Source organism: Tachyglossus aculeatus, chromosome 17, assembly GCF_015852505.1.
Source record: "Tachyglossus aculeatus isolate mTacAcu1 chromosome 17, mTacAcu1.pri, whole genome shotgun sequence".
Classification (NCBI taxonomy): Eukaryota; Metazoa; Chordata; class Mammalia; order Monotremata; family Tachyglossidae; genus Tachyglossus; species Tachyglossus aculeatus.
In genome coordinates, this window is record NC_052082.1 from 52,603,711 (window position 1) to 52,626,085 (window position 22,375).

Sequence of the window (22,375 nt, forward strand, 5' to 3'; positions counted from 1 at the left end):
CTCAACCCAGGAGCTTTCTGGAATAGACAGACATCTTAGTTTTCCCATGGGGACATTATCCCATCACAAGAATCCGTCTCTGAGCCAAGCTCCAGGGAGCCAGAGAGCCTTTTCCTGTGATTGCGATGAATCAGAGCCCCACCAGGCCGGTCTGTGTCCGTCCACACTTAGAAATCCATCCCTCCTCTGCCGGCAGGGTACCAAGGCTACAGCAGGTTTCTTCGGTTACTTCGCTTTCTGAGACCGCCATGCTTCCTTCAGCCCTAATGTTTAGGCTGAAAGGTAGGATCTCAGCAGGAGGTTAATTTGGGGAAAAAAGGTTTGAAAGAGGAACTTAACCCCCCAGGTTTTCAGTGAGTGCTTTAAAGCTTTAATGGGAGAGAGGATTTTGACAATAGCCAAGTTGACTCGGGCCACAAAGCCTCAAATGAAACAGTGTGGCCTAGGAGAAAAGACCCGAGAGGCAGAGGGCCTGGGTTCTAATTCTGGGTCTGCCACTTGGCTGCTGGGTGGCCTTGGGCAAGGCACTTCACTTCTTTGAGCCTCAATCTCCTCATCTGTAAAATGGAGATTCAAGACCTGATCTTCCTCCTACCTAGATTTTGAGCTCCGTGTGGGTCCAATCTGATTGTGTTGTCTACCTCACTCTTTAGTTCAGGGCTTGGCACATAGTAAGCAGACAAGTGGAGGAGTCAGGATTAGAACCCAGGTCCTTCTGACTCCCACTGCTTCTCCAGTTATTACAGTTATTGTTATGTCTTGGTCCCTAAAAATGAAGAGGCTGCAGAGCACTCTGTTCAGGCCCAGTCTTGGAAGCTGCTCTGGAATTCCGGGAAGCTCTGACTTCCTTGGGTCGGTAGCTGGGTGAATAAATTGTTTTAATGAAATGATTTAAAAAGGAAAAAAAAAACCCAAACCAAGAAGTCATATATCGTTAGCTCCAGGCTAAATCCCGCAGAACATCCCCGTGCAGCTGCTGAGCGGGACGGGCTGTGCCGGATTTGAAGGCTACCATCTGCTTTTCCGTTCCTGTTATTTCCTGGTCCTGCTGTTACCTTGCAGTTTTGATTTTTTGTGCAAATGGATTTGGGAAAGGTCCCCATAGGTTCTGGGAAAGTTCTCCTCCATGGGAGCGGCGCGGCTTGGTCAGGGCGGCCGCTTCGTCTCCAGTCCATCTGAGGACTCCCAAGGGCTTCTGTTGTCATCCCCATCCTGGCTTCACCCTTTCAAAGGCCCAGAAGGCCATCACCCTTCCTTGCCCTCAGGACCATCTCCTCCCTGGCAACCAGACCCATGGCAAATGTGGCCACCCATGTTCTTGGGGTAGGGATGAGTCAAGGGGAGTGGCTTCCGACCTTCCAGTGGGAGAGTTTAGGGTCTTTGGGTGATCTCCCTCACCTCTATCCATGGCTCTCATAGCAGGGGATCCCGCGGCCGAGGGGAGGGAGTCAGGTGCCAGGTTTAATGACTAATATAAATGAATAATGTAAATTATTAATATTACTGTCTGTGTCCCCCGCTAGACGGCAAGCTCACTGTGGGCAGGGAATGTGTCTACCAACTCTGATATGATGTACTCTCCCAAATGCTTGGGAAAGCACTGTACTAAGCACTCGGGAAAGGACAATATCCCAAGCTCTGAAGATCTCAGGGACACCTGTGGGTCAGTGCCTGGGCTGGCAGCACATGGGCAGAAGGTTGGTAGAACAGGCATGGAGAAATGCGCTTCAGATAGGTGTCCACAAAATTTGGCAAGTGACATCCTACAAAACGGGAGGGGACAGTGGATTTTTCCCCAGCCTCTGGACGGCCGAATGGTCGAAGTCGGCCCTGGCTCTCAGTTTGGAAAATTCCACCTTCGGTTGGTCTTGCTGTTCCTACCAGGAAGCCCAAATAACCCTGTGTGAGGAGACTGAATTGAGGGGCTCATTTAAATCTCCAGCCCCATTTCCTACCCCATCCCTGGGCTTCCCAAATCCTCCTCCCTCTCCTTATGCTGCCCGGTATCTTCGGGAGGTGGTGTGGGCAAAGATGGGCATGGAGGCCTCTGTCTCACAGGGCCAACTGGCTAGCTTTTCTGGCTGTCAGGGACCTCCACAGCCGGCCGTGGGGCAGAGGTGGAGAGCGTCCACTGTGGGATGGTGCCAAGACGAAGAAAGGGGAAAAGAGGCAGGAAGACCCCAAAAGAGAAGTTTAGTTAAGGAAAGGAAGCTTTCGAATGCAAAAAAAGTGTCTTGCACTTTGAATTCTGGCCACCTCCATCCCTTCCCCCAGAGTGCTTAGCTTGACATTAATTAACTTCAACTAGCATTAATTGGGTGATCTTTGGTTGAGAGACTCAGGGCAACAAAACAGTAGTACTGAATGAAAATGGAGCAGGGCAGATGTATTTTGAGTTTGGCAACATTTCTTTTCCAGAAGGAAAGATGACCAGACTCTTGGTCGGCCCTCTCATTCAGGTGGGTACCTGGACCAGCCAGGGGTCCCTGAGTAATCCCTGCCCATCCCACAACACATACACACACACACACACACGCACACTCTCCCTCAACTGCTGCAACCAGTGGCTTTCCACTTATCAGAGTCCCTGTAGCCATTGGCAGAAGGGTCATCTGGGCCCTGCCGTCTCCGGAGGAGTGGACAGAAGGCTACCCTGACAGTGCCTCTTTGCCCTCAGCCACTATCCCAGGCCTTAAATAGCCCCAGCGGAGTTGCGAAGGGGAGAGCACATCCTGAACAGAGGTGGGATTGCTTCAGAGAAGGCAGTAGGTGGACTTTGGTCCATTGGACTGATTCTGCGCCAGATCCACTGCTGACACTAACTGTGGCAATAGGTACCTGAGGTGTCAAAAACCAGTCCAGCCTTGTGATCTTGGGACTACCAATCAATCAATCAATCAATCGTATTTATTGAGCGCTTACTGTGTGCAGAGCACTGTACTAAGCACTTGGGAAATACAAGCTGGCAACATATAGAGACAGTCCCTACCCAACAGTGGGCTCACAGTCTAGAAGGGGGAGACAGAGAACAAAACCAAACATACTAACAAAATAAAATAAATAGAATAGATATGTACAAGTAAAATAAATAGAGTAATAAATATGTACAAACATATATACATATATACAGGTGCTGTGGGGAAGGGAAGGAGGTAAGATGCAGGTGATGGAGAGGGGGACGAGGGGGAGAGGAAGGAAGGGGCTCAGTCTGGACTGACAAACTGTAAGCCCTGGTCTACCAGGTCTGTTATATTGTAGTCTCCCAAGTGCTTAGTACTGTGCCCTACACACAGTTAGCGCTCAGTACATAAGCAACGATTGATCAGTTGACAGGTTGGTGGTACCCCTGGCTGAGGAGGGAGCTTGAGGAGTTCATTCTGTTTTCTCTCCCAGCTGGTGGGCACAGGGGCAGGCCTTGGTTAAACAGGGAGAGTCCAGAGGAGTTTACCTTAGGGGGTGCTCAGTCAGTCAATAGTGTTGAGTGCTTACTGAGCACTTGGGAGAGTACAGGAATTAGAAGACACTATCCCTACCTTCATGGAACTTAGTCACACAGTAGAGATGGACACAAAAGGAGATGGACACGAAGGAGAGAAAGGAAAGATGGGTGGGAGAATGAGCAAGGGTTTAAGTTAAGTAGAGTTTGTAAATCGAAGTATACCCAAGTGCTGCCTGTGGTTGTGCGTGTGTCAGGCTAGAGGAGCTAATATGGGGGTTGGGAGGGTCAGAGTCGAGGAGAAGAGGAATGCCGAGGGGCAATGGAGAGGCATGAAGCTGGGAGTAGAGGGTGAGATTGTAGACCATAAGCTCCTCGTGGGCAGAAGTCAAGTCTATCAACTCTGCTGTAGTGTACTTTTACAAGTGTTTAGTACAGTGTTCTGTACACAGCAAGCTCTCAGTAAATGTGATTCATTGACTGAGGGAGTTTTTCAGTGTTCCTCGAGGTGCTAGGGGTGGGGGGTGCGGAGGAGAAGTGTAGAGGTCAGGCTTGTCCTACCCTTGGCCTACTGGGAGAGCCACCACAGCCTACTTCTCCAACATTGCTCATGTCCCTCCTTGTGGGATCAGAGGCAGCCATCCATCCCACCCAGCCTCCTGGCATCCGAAAAGCAGCGAGCGTGATCCTTCCCTTGGCATGGCCCAGAGAGCGCCGGCCCTGGTCTGAACCGCCCCGGAAGAATTCTGAGTCACGGAACTTGGAAAATTCCTAATCACATTTGGTGGAGTCCTGGAAGACTGGGTGTGTAGTTGTGGGTCATACAGGCGGGGTTGGGATGGCGGGGAGCAGACCTGCCCGCTCCCTCCCTCCGCGGGTCCCTAGTTCTGTGGGCAGACCCCATGCCACCCTCTCGCCTCCATCCTCCCCGCCCCCCGTGCCTCAGCGGGGGCAGGCGGAGTCGGTCACAGCAGTAATTAACGATGGTTATCATTCTGATTAAAATTCCCCCGGAACAATTTGGCCAATTTATCTCTGAATTGAAAAGAAGCCAAAACGTTCATGGAACGTTGCAATCAGGCAAACAACGTAAGGAGAGATGCCAGTAAACGGTAAGGAGATTTGCTTCCTCCCCCTCCCCCAAGAGCACTGCATCCATCCTTTCTCATTAACCGGCATGTTTAAGGCTGGCTGCATTGGTTGGCTTATCACAGTTCACCATGCAAGGGAAGAGGAGATTAGGAACTCTCTAGGAATGCAGGTTTTTCTCCAGCCTGTTCGATCATTTCAAAAACTGCCAGAACCAGGAAAGGGGATGGGGAATGTGGGGAGGGGGCTGCAGGGAGCAGCTTCAGGAGGTCACCCATGCGCTTGGATCTTGTAACCTTTAAGCATTTGCTGTTGCTCCCTCCCCATTTAGTCCCACAGCACTTATGCACGTATCTGTAATTTATTTTAATGTCCATCTCCCCTTCTAGACTGTAAGCTCCTTGGGGGAAAGGAACATGACTACTATGTCATACTGTACTCTCCCAAGTGCTTTGTATCATTCAATTGTATTTATTGAGAACTTACTGTGTGCAGAGCACTGTACTAACATAGGTGGGGGTGCATTTTGGGCTGGTGGAGGCTCCAGATGCCAGAGGTACCCATTGGCGCTGCCAGAAGCATTGCCGTGGGAAGGCGGTGGTGCCAGTGTTGTTGGGCTCAGAGCATGGGGTGCCTCTGAGAAGGGGGTGAGTGCTTGCTCTGAATAAAGCACTGGACTAAAGTCTCGAAAAAGTACGGTGGACACACGAGACCTGGTTCCTGCCCTCAAGAAACTTACATTCTGATGCAGGAGATAGACGCAAATACATAATCTAGTGGAAAGGGCACAGGCCAAAGAGTCAGAAGAGCAGGGTTCTAATCTCCACTCTGCCACTTGCCTGCTATGTGAGGTGGGGCAAGTAACCTTACTTGTCTGAGCCACAAGTTGTTCACCTGTAAAATGGGGATTAAATATCCTTATCCCCAGAGAAAAGAAGCAGCATGGCTCAGTGGAAGAGATCATGGGCTTTGGAGTCAGAGGGCATGGGTTCAAATCCCGGCTCCGCCAGTTAGCTGTGTGACTTTGGGCAAGTCACTTCACTTCTCTGGGCCTCAGTTCCCTCATCTGGAAAATGGGGATTAAGACTGTGAGCCCCCCGTGGGACAACCTGATCACCTTGTAACCTCTCCAGCACTTAGAACAGTGCTTTGCACATAGTAAGCGCTTAATAAATGCCATTATTATTATTATTCCTCCCCTTCTAGGCTGCAATCCCTGTGTGGGACAGGGACTGTCCAGCCTGATTATCTTGTATCTACAATACTTGGCACATAGTAAGTGGTAAACAAATAGCATTATTATTATCATCATTATTATTACTAGAGGGAACAGAAAGAAAAATACAGATACAGTTGGTAGTAACAAGGGTAACGGAAGATGGAAATACTTTCATTCATTCAGTCGTATTGAGCGTTTACTGTGTGCAGAGCACTGTACTAAGTGCTTGAAAATTCAATTCAGCATTTTCAGGATATACAAATGAATAGAGTACAAAGACCCAGTATCCTTATCCAAGCAAAGGGGGGCATTATCCATCAATCAGTGGAATTTATTAAGTTATCTACCATAACCAGAGCACCATACTAAATCTCAGAAGAATACAGCAGAGGTCAAAGATGTGTCCCCTGCCCTCAAGAAGCTTATGATCTAATGAGGAGACAGACCAATCGAGTGATTGGCAGGTGGTGGGGGCAAAAGGGAGAGCCAGATTGGCCTCAGTTCTCCCTTATTGCATGTTTTCACTTTACGTTTTGACTAGAACATTAAGGAATTAGGAAACGTTCGTCTGACAGGGCGAGCCTGTCCGATCCAGCGTGCCACAGTGTCAGAAGAAATAATCAATTAATCAGTGGTATTGACTGAGCTCTTACTGTGTGCGGAGCACTGAACTGAGTGCTTAGGAGAGTACAGTAGAGTTGGTAGACATGATCCTTGCCCTCAGTGAGCTTCCAGGCTACTGCAGGCAGAGCATGGTACTGAGCACTTTTCAGGGTACACTAGAATTGGTAGTCATGGTCTCTGCCTTCTGGGAGCTTAACCTGAGTTCATGGACACGGTACAAGAATTGGTACCGTCTGCCTTAGTGAGTTTTCCGGAGTATGAGGTTTTACATAAACACAACCTCCAGATGACAGGAGAACTGGGCTTGGCACACCCCAGGCCTGGGTTGCTCCTGGGAAGGGCGTGATGGAAGCTAATCCAGGAACGTTTCCTGGAGGAGATGGTGTTTCAGGGAAGATTTGAAGCTGAGGAGAGTCCTGGTCTGGTGGATTTAGGTGAGAACCTGAGGAGCCTCAGTAAAGGGTGGTGATGGTGGTGGAGGAAAGCAGATCAGGTTGGACCCTAACTAGGGGAGGCTAGAGCTTGGGGTGGGGGGGAGGGGGCACGGTCCTGAGGGAGATGGAGTGGAGGAGGAGAGTGAGGAGCAGCAGAAACAGTAAGAGCAATCTCTGCTCTCCATCATTGTCTTTCTTCATTGTATCCTCTGATTGCACACCCCTCTCTCTCTCTCTCTCTCTCTCTCTCTCTCTCTCTCTCTCTCTCTCTCCACCCCCCTGCAACTGTTTCACTCACTTTTGCCCCCCACTTCCAAGCCAAATGAAGAGACCAGAGCCCAATACATTAATGGTTTGTTGGCCTGCTACTTCTCCCTGTAGATTTCTTGTCTCCCTCTTTCTTCTTCACTCTAATGTTCCAACTAGCATCCCTCTCCTGCCCTCCACCAACACCCCAGGCACTTCCAAGGCTCTGGCCTTGGGCATCTTTGCCCTCTTCCCTACCTCTTTGGACCTTCATAATGCCCTTTACCTTGTGCCTTTCTTTCTGATGTCCCCTCCACCCATCCCCCAGGAGACTCAATCACCCATCCTTGCTAGAGCCCTCTGCCCTCTCCAATGCCCCTTTCTCAATCAATCAATTGTATTTATTGAGCGCTTACTGTGTGCAGAGCACTGTACTAAGTGCTTGGGAAGTACAAGTTGGCAACATATAGAGACGGTCCCTACCCAACAGTGGGCTCACAGTCTAGAAGGGGGAGACAGAGAACAAAACCAAACATATTAACAAAATAAAATAAATAGAATAGATATGTACAAGTAAAATAAATAAATAGAGTAAGAAATATGTACAAACATATACATATATATAGGTGCTGTGGGGAAGGGAAGGAGGTAAGGCAGGAGGGATGGAGGGGGAGGAGGGGGAGAGGAAGGAGGGGGCTCAGTCTGGGAAGGCCTCCTGGAGGAGGTGAGTTCTCAGTAGGGCCTTGAAGGGAGGAAGAGAGCTAGCTTGGCGGATGTGCGGAGGGAGGGCATTCCAGGCCAGGGGGAGGAAGTGGGCCGGGGGTCGACGGCGGGACAGACGAGAACGAGGCACGGTGAGGAGATTAGTGGCAGAGGAGCAGAGGGTGCGGGCTGGGCTGTAGAAGGAGAGAAGGGAGGTGAGGTAGGAGGGGGCGAGGTGATGGAGAGCCTTGAAGCCGAGGGTGAGGAGTTTCTGCTTGATGTGTAGATTGGTAGCCACTGGAGATTTTTGAGGAGGGGAGTAACTTGTCCAGAGCGTTTCTGGACAAAGACAATCCGGGCAGTGGCATGAAGTATGGATTGAAGTGGGGAGAGACAAGAGGATGGGAGATCGGAGAGGAGGCTGATACAGTAGTCCAGACGGGATAGGATGAGAGCTTGAATGAGCAGGGTAGCGGTTTGGATGGAGAGGAAAGGGCGGGTCTTGGCAATGTTGCGGACCTGAGACTGGCAGGTTTTGGTGACGGCTTGGATGTGCCTCTTCCTTCCCTCCAGTGCCCCCTTTCTCTTCCCTATCCCCTCTCCGATGTCCCCTTTATCTTCCTCCCCACTGCCCCCTTATCCTCTCTCTCCTCTTCCCGGTGCCCCCTTCTTCTTCCCCTCCCTGATGCCCTTTTCTCTTCCCTTTGCCCTCTCTTCCACCCTCCCCTCTGTTTCCACTCAGCCTTGCTGTTTTTCTTTTGCCCTTTCACTGTCTGTCTCACTCTCAACTCTCTCTCTCTCTTTCCCTTTCCTTCATTCTCTGCTAAAGAAGTGTGGAGATTGGAGCATATTTTATGCCGATTGATATGCAGATGAATATGCAAACTCACACTCTCTTCTCCCTCAATCCAATAACCCTTTAATCTCCCCCTGCCCTCTTATTTTGCCTTAACCTGTCCCACTTTTCAGGGACCCAGCTCTCCCAGTTCTCCATCCCTGTCTCCCTGTCTCTCTCTGTTCTCCCCCTTTCTCTCTTCCCTTCTGTCTCTCTCTCCCTCTCTCTCCTGGTGTTCATCTTTCCAGTGTTTCTCCAGCAGCCAATTTAGCTTGCTCCTGGAAGGCAGCAGCCACTCCTGCCTGTCTGATCTGTGATGTTCAGGGCAGGCCAAGTGGTCACTTCAATTTACAAGAATAATCTGAAACCACGGGGAGGAGAGGGGCCCGTGTTAGACATTGTAGGCTCGGTGTTAAATGGTTGACTCACTGTTGCACTAATGACTGCTTTCTGGAAAGCAGAGAGCATGAGAGTCAGCCCAAGCCCAAATACCCAAGCTGGATTTCACCACCGGATTCTCCACTACCCTGAAGTGGGAAGAAACATCAAGTTTTTATCTAGCGAACAGGCTGCCCTGACAAAAGACATTTCAGCTCAGCTTCTGCGCCTCCCCTTCTCCATGGGGAGAGAGCTGTGTGTTTCTGCCCAGGAAGGGTGAAGAATCGTTTTCCTGCAGAGAATATGACTCTAAGCAGATGAACCAATTTTAGCTGGTGTTTGTGCATGTGTTTTTAAAAGTCCCATGCATTCATTATCAGTTTGGAACGAACCCTAAGTTAGGCAGTATGGATCCTGGGCTGGAAATCGACATCAATCACTGGGGTAATGAGTCCCCGTTTTGTGTGCCAGGGAACATCCTCTCCATCCAAACCAACTCTTCAGGTTAATGTAGCGGAACCCAGAAAGCCCCGTGTGACAGCAGTCCACAGACGGCCCATTACCCCAGCCGAACAAGCAGCCGGGCCCCGAAAGGTGCTGGCTTTGTTGCTTTATCTTATTTAATAAATGCCTTTTCCTGGACCTCCTCCCTGGGAGGCCACCATCCAGCACCTTCCCCAGTGGCTTGCGGCAAGAAGCCCCTCCTTTGGAGTGGATCTCGCTTGGGGAGCGGGGTCTCTGGTGCTGTTGTGTTGTGAACTGAGAAATGGGGCCATTTTGATATCTGTCTTCCTTCCCATGCAGGCATATGCGTTTCTGGGGAAGACATGAAGCCCATTGCTCCTAGAATGCGAGGACCGGGTTCTTGGAAAACCAAATTAGGGAACATGCCCATTGTAGCACTCACCGTGTCTGAGGCGGTGTGCATGCACATGTGTATGCACACTCTCTCTCTGTCTCTGTCTGTCTCTCTCTCTCTCCATCTCTCTCTACCCCATGGCATGCTGAATCTAAACGGACTCACGGCGGCAGACACACATTGCGTAATTCCCTGGCGACACCCTAGCCAAAGTGCCAGTGAGCACACACATTCAGGCCGCCCTGAGTGCACACTGTGTTGATGGCCCACTGTAAACTGCTGGGCAGGAGGGAGGCTGGGGAACCGGCCAGCAGCCTCCTAAATTTGGAAAGCTCAGGATGTGGGGTGCAGGTACACAGTGATGAGAGGAGAGGAGAAGGCGAGGGAGAAGCTGGGCTTGCTGGGTAAGCAGTGCAGGGGGTTGCACCAAGCTGCCTTAGCCAGGGTTTCCCACACTTTTTGACTTGTCAAAAAGTGGAAGTCCTGTTGTACTTTGATCGGATCTTGACTAAAACACAGGACAGAACTCAATCTCTTGCACATTCTCTCAAAGGTCACCAATGACCTCCTGCTTGCCAAATCCAACGGCTCATACTCTGTCCTAATCCTCCTCGACCTCTCAGCTGCCTTCGACACTGTGGACCACCCCCTTCTCCTCAACACGTTATCTGACCTTGGCTTCACAGACTCCGTCCTCTCCTGGTTCTCCTCTTATCTCTCCGGTCGTTCTTTCTCAGTCTCTTTTGCAGGCTCCTCCTCCCCCTCCCATCCTCTTACTGTGGGGGTTCCCCAAGGTTCAGTGCTTGGTCCCCTTCTGTTCTCAATATACACTCACTCCCTTGGTGACCTCATTCGCTCCCACGGCTTCAACTATCATCTCTACGCTGATGACACCCAGATCTACATCTCTGCCCCTGCTCTCTCCCCCTCCCTCCAGGCTCGCATCTCCTCCTGCCTTCAGGACATCTCCATCTGGATGTCCGCCCGCCACCTAAAGCTCAACATGTCGAAGACTGAGCTCCTTGTCTTCCCTCCCAAACCTTGTCCTCTCCCTGACTTTCCCATCTCTGTTGACGGCACTACCATCCTTCCCGTCTCACAAGCCCGCAACCTTGGTGTCATCCTCGACTCTGCTCTCTCATTCACCCCTCACATCCAAGCCGTCACCAAAACCTGCCGGTCTCAGCTCCGCAACATTGCCAGGATCCGCCCTTTCCTCTCCATCCAAACCGCTACCCTGCTAATTCAAGCTCTCATCCTATCCCGTCTGGACTACTGCACTAGCCTTCTCTCTGATCTCCCATCCTCGTGTCTCTCTCCACTTCAATCCATACTTCATGCTGCTGCCCGGATTATCTTTGTCCAGAAACGCTCTGGACATATTACTCCCCTCCTCAAAAACCTCCAATGGCTACCGATCAATCTGCGCATCAAGCAGAAACTCCTCACCCTGGGCTTCAAGGCTCTCCATCACCTGGCCCCCTCCTACCTCACCTCCCTTCTCTCCTTCTACTGCCCAGCCCGCACCCTCCGCTCCTCCACCACTAATCTCCTCACTGTACCTCGCTCTCGCCTGTCCCGCCATCGACCCCCGGCCCACGTCATCCCCCAGGGCCTGGAATGCCCTCCCTCTGCCCATCCGCCGCGCTAGCTCTCTTCCTCCCTTCAAGGCCCTGCTGAGAGCTCACCTCCTCCAGGAGGCCTTCCCAGACTGAGCCCCTTCTTTCCTCTCCCCCTCGTCCCCCTCTCCATCCCCCCGTCTTACCTCCTTCCCTTCCCCACAGCACCTGTATATATGTATATATGGTTGTACATATTTATTACTCTATTTATTTATTTATTTATTTATTTTACTTGTACACTTCTATCCTACTTATTTTATTTTGTTGGTATGTTTGGTTCTGTTCTCTGTCTCCCCCTTTTAGACTGTGAGCCCACTGTTGGGTAGGGACTGTCTCTATGTGATGCCAATTTGTACTTCCCAAGCGCTTAGTACAGTGCTCTGCACATAGTAAGCGCTCAATAAATACGATTGATTGATTGATTGATTGATTCTCGTGTATTTTTTAAGGGTATTTGCTAAGTGCTTAGTAGATACCACTAACAGACTTATTCCCCATTTTACAGATGAGGTAACTGAGACATAGAGAAGTTAAGTGACTTGCCCAAGGTCGCACAGCAGGCAAGTGGCGGAGCAAGGATTAGAACCCAGGCCTCTGACTCTAAAATGCACTCTTTCCCCTCAGCCCTGCTGTTCTTTATTTGTGCTTTATCTGTTGTTTATCTTGTGCATGAAAATCCAGAAAATAGACCTTTTGGACCCTCTGCTGTTTGGGTCAGCATTGCTCAGCTATCTTCCCAGCAGCAGGGCAGGCACTTGAGTTGCTTTTGTAACAATGGGGGTAGTTTGCGTCAAGCCATGCGTCGAGCCATCCTCACTCTCTCGCTCGGTCTCGCTCAGCAGTGACGCATTGCAAAATGGCCAATAAAGAGAACGGGTGCCGTTTGTGGTCCTGGAAGAGGATATATCTGAGGCCTCGACAGCGTGACTGCAGCTAAGTTCAGCCCATGCTCAGTACCGGGCAAGGAAGATGACCGCCTCTAGCACTGCCCCTCCGGACCCACTGATACGGGGACAGGTCATCCCAGCCGAGGGGTATGGAGGCGGGGTGCCTGGATTTGAGAGGGAGCAGCAGTTGTCAGACCCGAACTTCCCCAAGCCCCCCTTCTCACCTCCCCAAAGCCCTCTAACTCCCTCTTCCTCTTTCTCCCACCAGCTCTCAAAATCTGCCCCCTCCATCTGAGCCCTAGACCCCATTCCTTCTCATCTGTGAAAGTCTTCTGAGCACCTCCCCTCCCCTCCCTCACTTCATAAGGACCACGAGGCAAGGAGGCGAAAGTTAAAGGGGTAACCCTACATGGACCCGAACTCCAGGGACCCCTGGTTGCTAGAAAAGGGCCGGCATCGCCAAAGAGCTGTACAATTTTTGCTGCCGTGCTGGTTTACGCTTCTCTTTTTTCACCCTTTCTCCTGTAAAAGTAATTCAAACAAACCCTGATCTGCAGTACTTCTCCGTGGGCGGGGAAAGAGCCTGGGTCCTGACCTTCATGAAAACCCTAAAGACATTTCCTCATCTTCTCTTGCTTTAATAAATTGTTCTTCCAGAAGATAGGGGCCCACTCTGTTGTTGTGCCGCATGAAGGCTCAGATCCCATTGGACACCACGGATATTGCTTCATCTTCTCTGTTATCTGGTCACATTGTTCCCCTGCCCTATCTCCCACCCGGCCTCATATTAATAAAACACTCTTAATGGGTTTTCCTCATCCTGGCGCCGGTGTTAAAAATGAAGTGAGAAAACTTGGGGTTTTCTTGGCAGGAAGCCTTAGAAGTCCTAGGCACTAAGCTCATTTACTGCCGAGGGTTCTAATTGTTGGTTTTCATTGTTATTAAAATAACGTGTTTGGGCTTTTCTGGAGATGCCTTCTAAAGGGGCTTTCTAAACCTGAATAGCTTCGAAGAAGGAGGCGTCTAACAGTGATTCACATCAGGTTCCCCCTCTCTATGGGCATGTTATTACTTCTGAGGGGATGTTACAGCTCGGTCCTTTGAGAGGGTGGGACAGAGAAGCCCGGGAGGGATGTGGTGGGGAAGATTGCTGAACTGTTATCAGTTCCCTAGCCTGCTGCCTACTTGCGAAACCTCTTAGTTCTAGCCTTTATTATTTACCATTATTGTCGTTGTAGCTAAGCCCCGGGAGATATACAGACTAATCAGATACCACCGAGTTCCTACAATAGTTTTAACTCTGGTATTTGTTAAGCACTTACTATGTGCCAAGCACTGTACTAAGCCCTGTGTAGATACAAGATAATCAGGTCGGCTACTGTCCGGGTCCCACATGGGTCTCACAATCTAAGGTGAAGGGCGAACATGCGTGGAATCCCCATTTTATAGATGAGGGAACTGAGGCTCAGAGAAGTGAAGGGACTTGCCAAAGGTCACCCAGCAGGGAAGTGGTGGAGCCAGGATTAGAACCTGGGTCTGCGGCCACCACCCCCCCCCACCCCACCCCCGGCCTGTGCTCTGTCCATTAGGGCACGCTGCCACTGACCCTTTCCTGGCCCCACTGATACGGCTTTCCTAGCTGTTTTTTTTTCTCCATTTCAGTGTTGCTCACCCCAGCCCTAGTCCAAAGGATGCCTACGCTCCGTCTCTCTTCAGCTTGACCCAAAGGCAGCAGCTACCCAATTCCACTCCCAGATTGGTAGTCCCCTTTCGGCAACCAGTGACCTAGCCCTGAGCTTCATGAAGGAGTCATCGTGCGGAAATACCAGGGGCCACTTCCAGACCCCCAAGGTGTTCTCCAGCAGCGTAACCCTAAAAATTGGGCTTTCTCTCCTTCACAAAGCCCCAAGGGCTCTCCCAGAGACGGGGCCTGGGGCCCGTGGAGAGGTCGTTGGGTGAGGTGGTGGGGAACAGGCAGCTTAGACATGCCTGCCGTGAGCGCCTGCCATGATCGGGGCTGGGAATGACAACGGGAGCGTCACCGTGTCTCTACTCCACAGGTCTGGAAGCGGTCGGGTGCCTGGTTCTACAAAGGACTCCCCAAGTACATCTTGCCACTGAAGACGCCCGGCCGGACGCACGAACCACACCTGAGGCCCCTGCAGTTCGAGCTGCCCCCCTACCAAAGCACAGAGAGCCTCCTGGCCAGCCGCTCCTACACCTGGGCCAGGGGAAAAGGTCAGTCCATGCATTGCCAAGCCATAGTTCTCAGTTGATCGCCTGCCTAGCAGGGTTAGGAGTTACTGGACAGTTTCCTTGGGGGTTTGACCTCTGTGTTCCCCAATGTGGTCTGGGTTTTCTCAGTTCCTCTATTGGCGTCTACCTTGGTGTCTTCCTGCCCTCCAGGCACAGCAGAAGCCAGGAGGTGTTCGTCCCTAATTAGCCCCTGGAGCAATTTGTCTGTCTGGATCCTGGGATCCTCTGGAGAATTCCTTTGAGCCTCAAAATTCCAGTCCAGAAAGTTTCTCTCTTGAGAGTTCTCTTCCTTTGAGCCAAAGCATTCACGGGTGTGTTGGTCTTTGTACCTTCGCAATGGGCTTTGATTATTTGACTAATTAAGAAAGAGACAGTGAACCTCAGATGTTGCAGCTGAGCTGTGGGCTGCTGGGGGTCTCCTCTCATCTTGTTCTCATCTCTCCCCATTCGCATCTGACAGATCCATGCTTTCCGTATTTTCAAAGCCTTCCTGAAATCACATCTCCTCCCAATTAATTTCTGCCATCTTCTGTGGCTGCGGAAGCCCAGACAGCTGTTCTCCACACTCCTGTTGGTTCCAGCCCCCTGACCCGAGGAGGAGAGGATCCGAGGAGGAGGAGGGAGGGGTTCTGAGGAGGAGGGCTGGGATCCATGAGGAGAGCGGAGATTCGAGGATGAGGGTGGGGATCCAAGGAGGAGGATGGCCATCTGTGAAGAGGAAAGAGGATCCCAGGAGGAGGGGCAGGGTAGCCTGGCAGCCCAGGGATTTGCTGTTAGAGAACCCGACTCAATTCCGCTCCTCAGGGTGAAGCTTCAGGCTCCTGAGAGGCTTGGGGAGTGACACACATTGCAGGGGCAGCAAGGGGCAGTAGGTGGCTTTGGGGTGAAGCAGGACTCAAGGATCTTCCTCCCAGCGCTAACCACCTACCTCCCGTCTGCTCCCGTGGAAGCAGTGACTTTGCCCCCGGCAGGCACCTCACTCAGCTACCAGGCTGAGGTACTGGGGTTCCCTGACCCACCTCCCCCTCAGGGCAGGAAAGTCACCACAGCCTCCGCGGATGCTGCTTTTTGGGGGAGCAGCATCCCTGTCATCCGGGGTACCACTCCACTCCATCTCTCGGTGGCAGCCCTGGCCTGGGACAGGAAGGCAGTTGGCTATTCATCTGGCTTTTTAATAACGCATAAGCGGAGTCCAGTTGCACGATAGATTTTGAAATTGCTCAGTGTTTGATTATTTGAGTTTTCAGAACCCCGTGAATCGATCCCTCCTTCAAGCCCAGGAGATCTTTGGTTCTGCAATCGAAGCCAGAGGCTGTAGAGTCCTGCTGGCCCGAGAGATGGAGGTGGGGGGCTGGGGGGCCCCCCACCCCTACTCCAGCATCCCCTCCAGTGGGTCTGGGCTGCGGTTCCAGCTCTCCTTGCTGAGCAAGCCAGCCCAGCAAACGGAGTGGGGAAGCAGATGGAGAGCCGAAAAGAGAACATTAAGTGTGAGGATCACTAAAGCTGGTGTGTGAGTCGCCTCTCTGCTTTTTCTCAATCATGCCACTCCTGAGCCCCTCTGAAGCTGGCACTTCTGTGGTGGCAAGCGGCTGCCCTCCTGCATGACTTGGGTCCCCGGCAGTGGGGCTGGGGGACTTTAGCTCAAGGTTCAGGAGCACCAGGCACCCTACGGGGAGGAGCCAGAGCAATTGGAAGGAGTGAAGCGGGACAGTGGTTTCCCCAAGATCAGTCAGTCTATCAGTCAATGCAGAGAACTGTACTAAGCACTTGGGAGAGTGTAGTGCACAAAGTTAGTAGATGCGGACCCTGCTCACAAGGAGCTTATCCTCTATGTTAGGGAAGAGTCCTTCTCCCAGTCCCCACCCACCCACTCTTAGAAACCCGTTTCAGCGGCAGGTAAGCCAGAGCAGCAGTAGAATCCCTGCACTGATGCCCTTCCGGTTCCCCTTCTCGAGCTGTCCTGTCCCATCTACACATACCTGTGCCAGGAGTAGTCGTGGTGATGATATTTATTGGGCACTTGTCGAATGTAATGCCCTGCACTAAGCACTTGGGAACAGCACAAGTCACATTTCCTGCCCAAAAGATTTCTACAATGAGGCCGGAAATGAGTCGGGAGACCCCTCGGCCCCACCAGATGTAGGCTGTGTGACCAATCAATCAGTCAATCATGTGTATTGAGTACTTACTGTGTGCAAAGCACTGTAATAAGCAGTAGGGAGAGTTCAGTATAACAGTCGGTAGTCACATTCCCTGCCCGCAACGAGCTTATCGTTTAGTGGGATCTTTGGCAAGTCACTTCACTTCCCTGGGCCTCAGTTTCTTCCCCTGTAATCCTGGAATCGACTATCAGTTCTCCCTCTCCCTTTTAGTGCACAAGCTCTATGTTGGACAGGGACTGGGTTCGGTCTGATCATCTTGTATCTTACCCAGATGCATAGCATAGCGTATGCCACTTATTCTGTGCCAAGCACTGTGGTAAGCTTGGGGGTAGCTATAAGATAATCAGCTCAGACACAGTCCCTGCCCCACATGGAGTTCAAAGTCTAAGGAGGAGAGAGAGCCGGTATAGAATCCCCATTTTACAGATGAGGAAACTGAAGCACACAGAAGTTAAGTGACTTGCCCAGGATCACCCATCAGGTTAGAACCCAGCCTCTTTCCACTAGACCACACTGCCTCTCCTTGTTTCCAGAGGTAGTCTGTGAGTCCCTGCCATTTGTAACAAGAAAAGAGGCTCATTTTTCTCTATGGTGAACAAGTCGTCAAAGCCCAGCCTTGGGTTGGCAGGGGATTTACTCTGATCCTTTGCAATTTGCTCAAGCCCAGCACTCTGAGTGTTCCCCTCAAAATCCATCAGCAACTGGCCAGGGGAGAGAGCACTGGCCCTAGGGGACAGCCAAGCCTGCCCTGGAAGGGAGGGGCCCAGTTGGGCCAAGCCGGCCTCTCCTTCTGAGAGCAGGAGAGGCTGGGCTGTAGCTACTGCTTCGGTGCCTATTTTACAGCTGACCTCGCTGGGGCGGGGAGCATGTGTCCTAAGAGAGGCTGAATTGGTGCATGGTGAACCCAGTTTTATGCAGTAAGAGGAGGTTTAGGGTACAAAATAAGCAGTGATATGGCCCGTCAGCCTGTGTTAAGTGAGAGGCAGCCATAAGTGATTAGGGTTCCCAAGGATGTGGGCGAGTCAGTAACTGCAGGCCTGAGCAAGAGAGAAACAGACACATGCACTCTCTCTTTCTCTCTCTCTCATGATGCTGAGCTATCCCAGAGTCATGAAATGGGCAAAATTTAAAATGTGTCCTAGTTATCCGGGTGGCACTATGTAAAATCCCTGGGCATTTGGCGAGAACCTTCCTACTGCCCTGGCTGAGTTTCCTGCCATCAGCTGAGATCCCACTGCTGTGGTGACTGTCAGATTTGGATTAGCCTTGGGGCCCGGTGGCCCTTGGCCTGCATCTCTAGGCCAAGCAAATCCCAGGGAGGCCAGAGCTGGCTGCGGCAGATGAGCCAGTCCCAGGGAGGTTTGTGGGGGGCCACATGGGGCCAGCTGGCTCACAGAAACTCCTTGATTTCCACCAACTGCTGCCCTCCCTATTCTGCCCAGCCCTATGGCTAGGAACCTGTTTCAGCGTCTGTTCCACACACACAGCCCTTCCCTCCCCACCCGTAGTCCGGACCCGAGGGAGACGCTGCACCAGCTTGTCAGGACCCTCAGGTTGCCAGAACCGGGAGTCAGAGGCCCTGGGTTTTAATCATGGCACTGCCACTTGCCTGCTGTGTGAACCTGGGCAAGTCATTTTATTTCTGTGCCTTGGTTTCCTCATCTAAAATGGGGAGTCAGTGCCTGCCTCCTTCCTACTTAGACCATGAGCCCTGTGTGGGAGGAGGGACCGCATCCAACCTGATTATCTTGTCTCTACCCCAGCACTTGGCACAGTATCTGGCCCATGGTAAGGACTGAACAAAAATCACCATTATTATTATAGTTGACAGTGTTTCTTGGGCGTACACAGGGGACAGAGCCCAGACCTACTCCCGCTCTGGAAGCTGCTGGTCTCACAATATCTATCCAGGTTATATGTATTCTCTGGGTTGCTTCATCTCTGACAGATATACTGCATAATTGCTGCAGCTTTATGACTGACATAAAACAAAACTGGTCTCTGTCTGCAGTTCGGTTCCTTGCCTTTTGTTCCTGTCGTTCTGGGAAACATATCTCTCCCTTCGTACAGGGAAACCTCAGTGGTAATTCAGGCGAGAGCTCTGCTGTGCGTGGCCTGACGGATGGGCTTTCCCCTCAGGCTCTGTCCTCAGAATTGGATTTCCAGCAACTGGTCCCCACCTGTAGAGGTCCAGCCCCTTTGCCCACCCACCTTGCCACCTGCCTCCCGCCTCCCCTTCGTGGGAGCCCAGACAGGGCCAAGAGGAGACGCTAACTGGACTGGCAAAATCCCAGTATACCCTAAAGGTCCCCTCCCCTCTGGGAGCGACCCAACTCCTGTGGGGCTCAGTAACGAAGGTGGAAACAGCACTCCCAGGAGTGTTTAAACGCTATTAGCCTTCCACACTCCACGCCCCCCGCATCTGGATCTCAAAACAGGTCCAGTTTTAGGGGCCTTCCTTTGACTGGGTGGTGGGGAAAGGGCTAACAGCTTCTAGGTCAGCTCCAGACAGCGGATCCCATGGAGAGGGGCCAGTTCCAGGCCTCACTCCTCTGGGTAGTTGGATAACTGCCCCAGGCACCTGGTGATCCCAGAGGGCCTGAGAAACAACCAACCCCCACAAGGCCTCTGAAGGGCCTAGGGAAAGTCTGTCTCACAAGAGTTCCAAAAGCGAAAATCCACTGGAACCGGCCAGGGTTTGGGCCAAACTGGACGAGCCCTGAGCCTTCAGGAAGGGAACCAGCGAGGTGCTGGCTATTTGGCTGTCTGGTTCCCTGCAATTCCCTCTTGCGGCCCTTTTGGAGCTCCTTGTGGCCTGAAGTGCGTCTTCCTGAGCAGGAGGTGCCAACCTGGAGTTAGGGGTTGGTGGGGACTCTTCAGTGTAGATTCCTACAGTCTAGAACTGAACCAAACCAGCTCCGCCCTGGGCTGGGACAGTCTGCCCAGTACCCCTCCCCTGAACCCAGAGAGTTAACCTGGAACTTGCTGTTTGGGGGTTCCCTGACTGGCCCTGGCAGACAGACTCTTGGTTTCAAACCCCCAGGAAGGCAGAATTATGGCCCTGTTACGGGTCCTTAGGGGCCGATCTTGGGCTAGAGAAAAGTTGCTGGGGTAAAATAGGTGGGGGGGAGGGGGGCGCGGTGAGAGAGGGGGCGGGGGGAGCACAGAGTAGTGGAAAGTGAAGGCTGAAATTTCCATTCTAAACGGCTGTGGTTGGGAAAAAATGTGGAGGTCTATCACCCTCAGTCTTTGCTTTGAGTTTGGTTTTTCTCACTCGGGTTTGCTCCAGGAGCCCCGACCTGAACGGAGAGCTAGGTCTTGCCAAGCAATGATTCTTCCTAATCCAATTGCTATTTCCTTATGTCTTCCTAAGACTATATTGCTCCATTAGGCCATTCATTCTTTATGAGGCAGGGTGCCTTGTGGATTGTAAAATGTTTTATTTAGAGGCAGGCTTGGTTTCTGCCCACATCGCACAGTTTCTATGGTGTGTTCCTTCCTTTTTGGTTACTAGGGAAATTAGCGTTAGAGAAGTTCATCAGCTCCATGCCCCGCTGAGTGTTTCCCAACTCGAATTAGAAGGCGCCATTTGTTCACACTGATCCTCACACTTGCATCCACCGGAGCAGTCGGTGGAGCTGGCTACGTCCATCGCGGTCCCGGAATGGGGGGTGGGGAAAAGCTGGATTAAGAAGTGCTCTCTCCTTCCAAATTTGTTTCTCCCATGTTTTGAAGAGCAGGTGAAAGGTCAGGGACCCCGAGCAAAGGAGTCATAAATTAGAACCCCTAGAAGATTGCTGGGTATTTCTGGACACCAGTGGCTCCACTCTCTCTCTCCCTTACCAGGTTTTCCCAACTTGTGCTTCTGTGTGTCTCGGGCTGACACACATCTCATCGCCACTTGCTGAGCCGCGGGGAGGGCAGGGGCAGAGGAAGGACCCGATAGGGGCACATTTGACACCTTTGGTTTTGTGAGAATGAAGGGAACATGGCTGGTGATCCTTGGATTTGGGTTGTTGGGACTCTGAGTCCCGAGAGCACAGAGGGAGGACGGGGGAGTGGAGAGAAAGACCACCCCTGATGTCTAGGAAGCGCTTTAGCTCTGGGGCAGCAATAGCAGAGCCACAGGAGCAGCTGTTGGTTTTATGTGGTTGTCTCTGCAGTGACCGGGCCAGTTTTCCTTTCCGGATGCTCACCGTACCCCTAGGATTTAGACAGAACCATCCAGCCAGAGAGCAGCCTCTTCCCCTCCCTCTTACACTGCAAAGGACAGCAGTTGGAAGCTGCTGCAGCTGCCCTGTAATATGGTGTCGATCAATCAGTTGTATTTACTGAGTGTCTCCTGGGTGCAGAGCACTGTACTAAGTGCTTGGGAGAGTCAAAAGAAGACAACCCAGCGTGGGAAACAGTGTGGTCTAGTAAACAGAGCACGGGCCTGGGAGTGAGAAGGACCTGAGTTCTAATCTTGTCTGCCACTTGTCTGCTGTATAATCTTGGGCAAGTCACTTCACTTCTCTGTGCCTCAGTTACCTCATCTGTAAAATTGGGATTAAGACTGTGAGCCCCTTGTGGGACATGAACTGTGTCCAGCCTGATCAGAGCTTTAGAACAGTGCTCAGCGCTTAGAACGGTGCTTGGCACATAGTAAGCGCTTAACAAATACCATCATTATTATTAGCTTATATCTACCCCAGCGTTTAATACAGTGCCTGGTGCATAGTAAGCGCTTAATAAATACCATAAAAAACCCAGTGTAGTTGGTTTAGAACATCTGGCTTGAGTGGAAACTGGGCTGACCCCACCAAGGTCCAGCAGCCCCCAGAGCCCTTAGCAGCTGCCCGTGACGGTCCTCTGCCTTGGATGCTGTATGCCTATCAATCAATAGTATTTACTGAGTGCTTACTGTGTACAGAGCACTGTACTAAGTGCTTGGGCAAGTGCAGTATAACACAGTGGAGAGAAGTGTTCTCTGCCCAAAAGGAGCTTACATGGTGTAGGATCTCGGATCCCCTTAGTCAGGAGGGATGTCCTATCTAGACTATTTGGGTGAGGTTTTCAGATGACTGCAGAGAAAATGCTCCGTTTCTCCTAGGTACCCCAGGGAAAGAGTTGAGTCAAATCATCCGGTAGGTCTGGTACCCTCCCACCCACCATGCTGTCGCTGGGCAGGATCAGGAGCAGCTGGCATTGCCTTGGCAACCTTGCCGTGTCCCTATATTGGAGGCTGGTCAGGTCATTGATTTCCGTTTCCCTCAAAGGAGACCAGGCTGAATGAGGGTGGGTGCCTGCCTCAGCAGACGGCTTGTTTTGCACCTGGATGTACAAAGGCCATTTCGGGCTAATGTTGTCCTTCCCCTCCTCCAGAGAGAGAAATGGCTCCTCGTTCCCACGATCTGGGAATTGCTTTTTCCGGACGGTGCCGAGGGCCAGGGCAGGTGGGGAGTAAGTGTCGTAGAGCTTTTCTGTGGGGTCAGCAGCAGTTAGCCTCAGAAAGGGCCAGCAAGCAGAGCCCCACACAGACCTGAATGTTGGGGCCAGCCCTCCCTGCCCCAGGCAGGGCTCAGATCAAGCCCGGTATGGGCCTGAGCCAGACGGACTGCCTTTCACGAAGTAGCGGGCGCAATTG

At 51.7% G+C, this 22,375-nt stretch overlaps 1 protein-coding gene across 2 annotated transcripts in view; it reads left to right on the forward strand.

The window, feature by feature from the left end:
- Positions 1 to 22,375, forward strand: part of RPH3AL (rabphilin 3A like (without C2 domains)) — a 105,691-nt gene that overhangs the window by 66,994 nt on the left and 16,322 nt on the right. For both annotated transcript variants that reach the window (XM_038759290.1, XM_038759289.1), the window contains exon 6: positions 14,392 to 14,569. In XM_038759290.1, the coding sequence (XP_038615218.1) occupies positions 14,392 to 14,569 (178 nt within the window). The remainder of the gene's footprint in view (positions 1 to 14,391; positions 14,570 to 22,375) is intronic.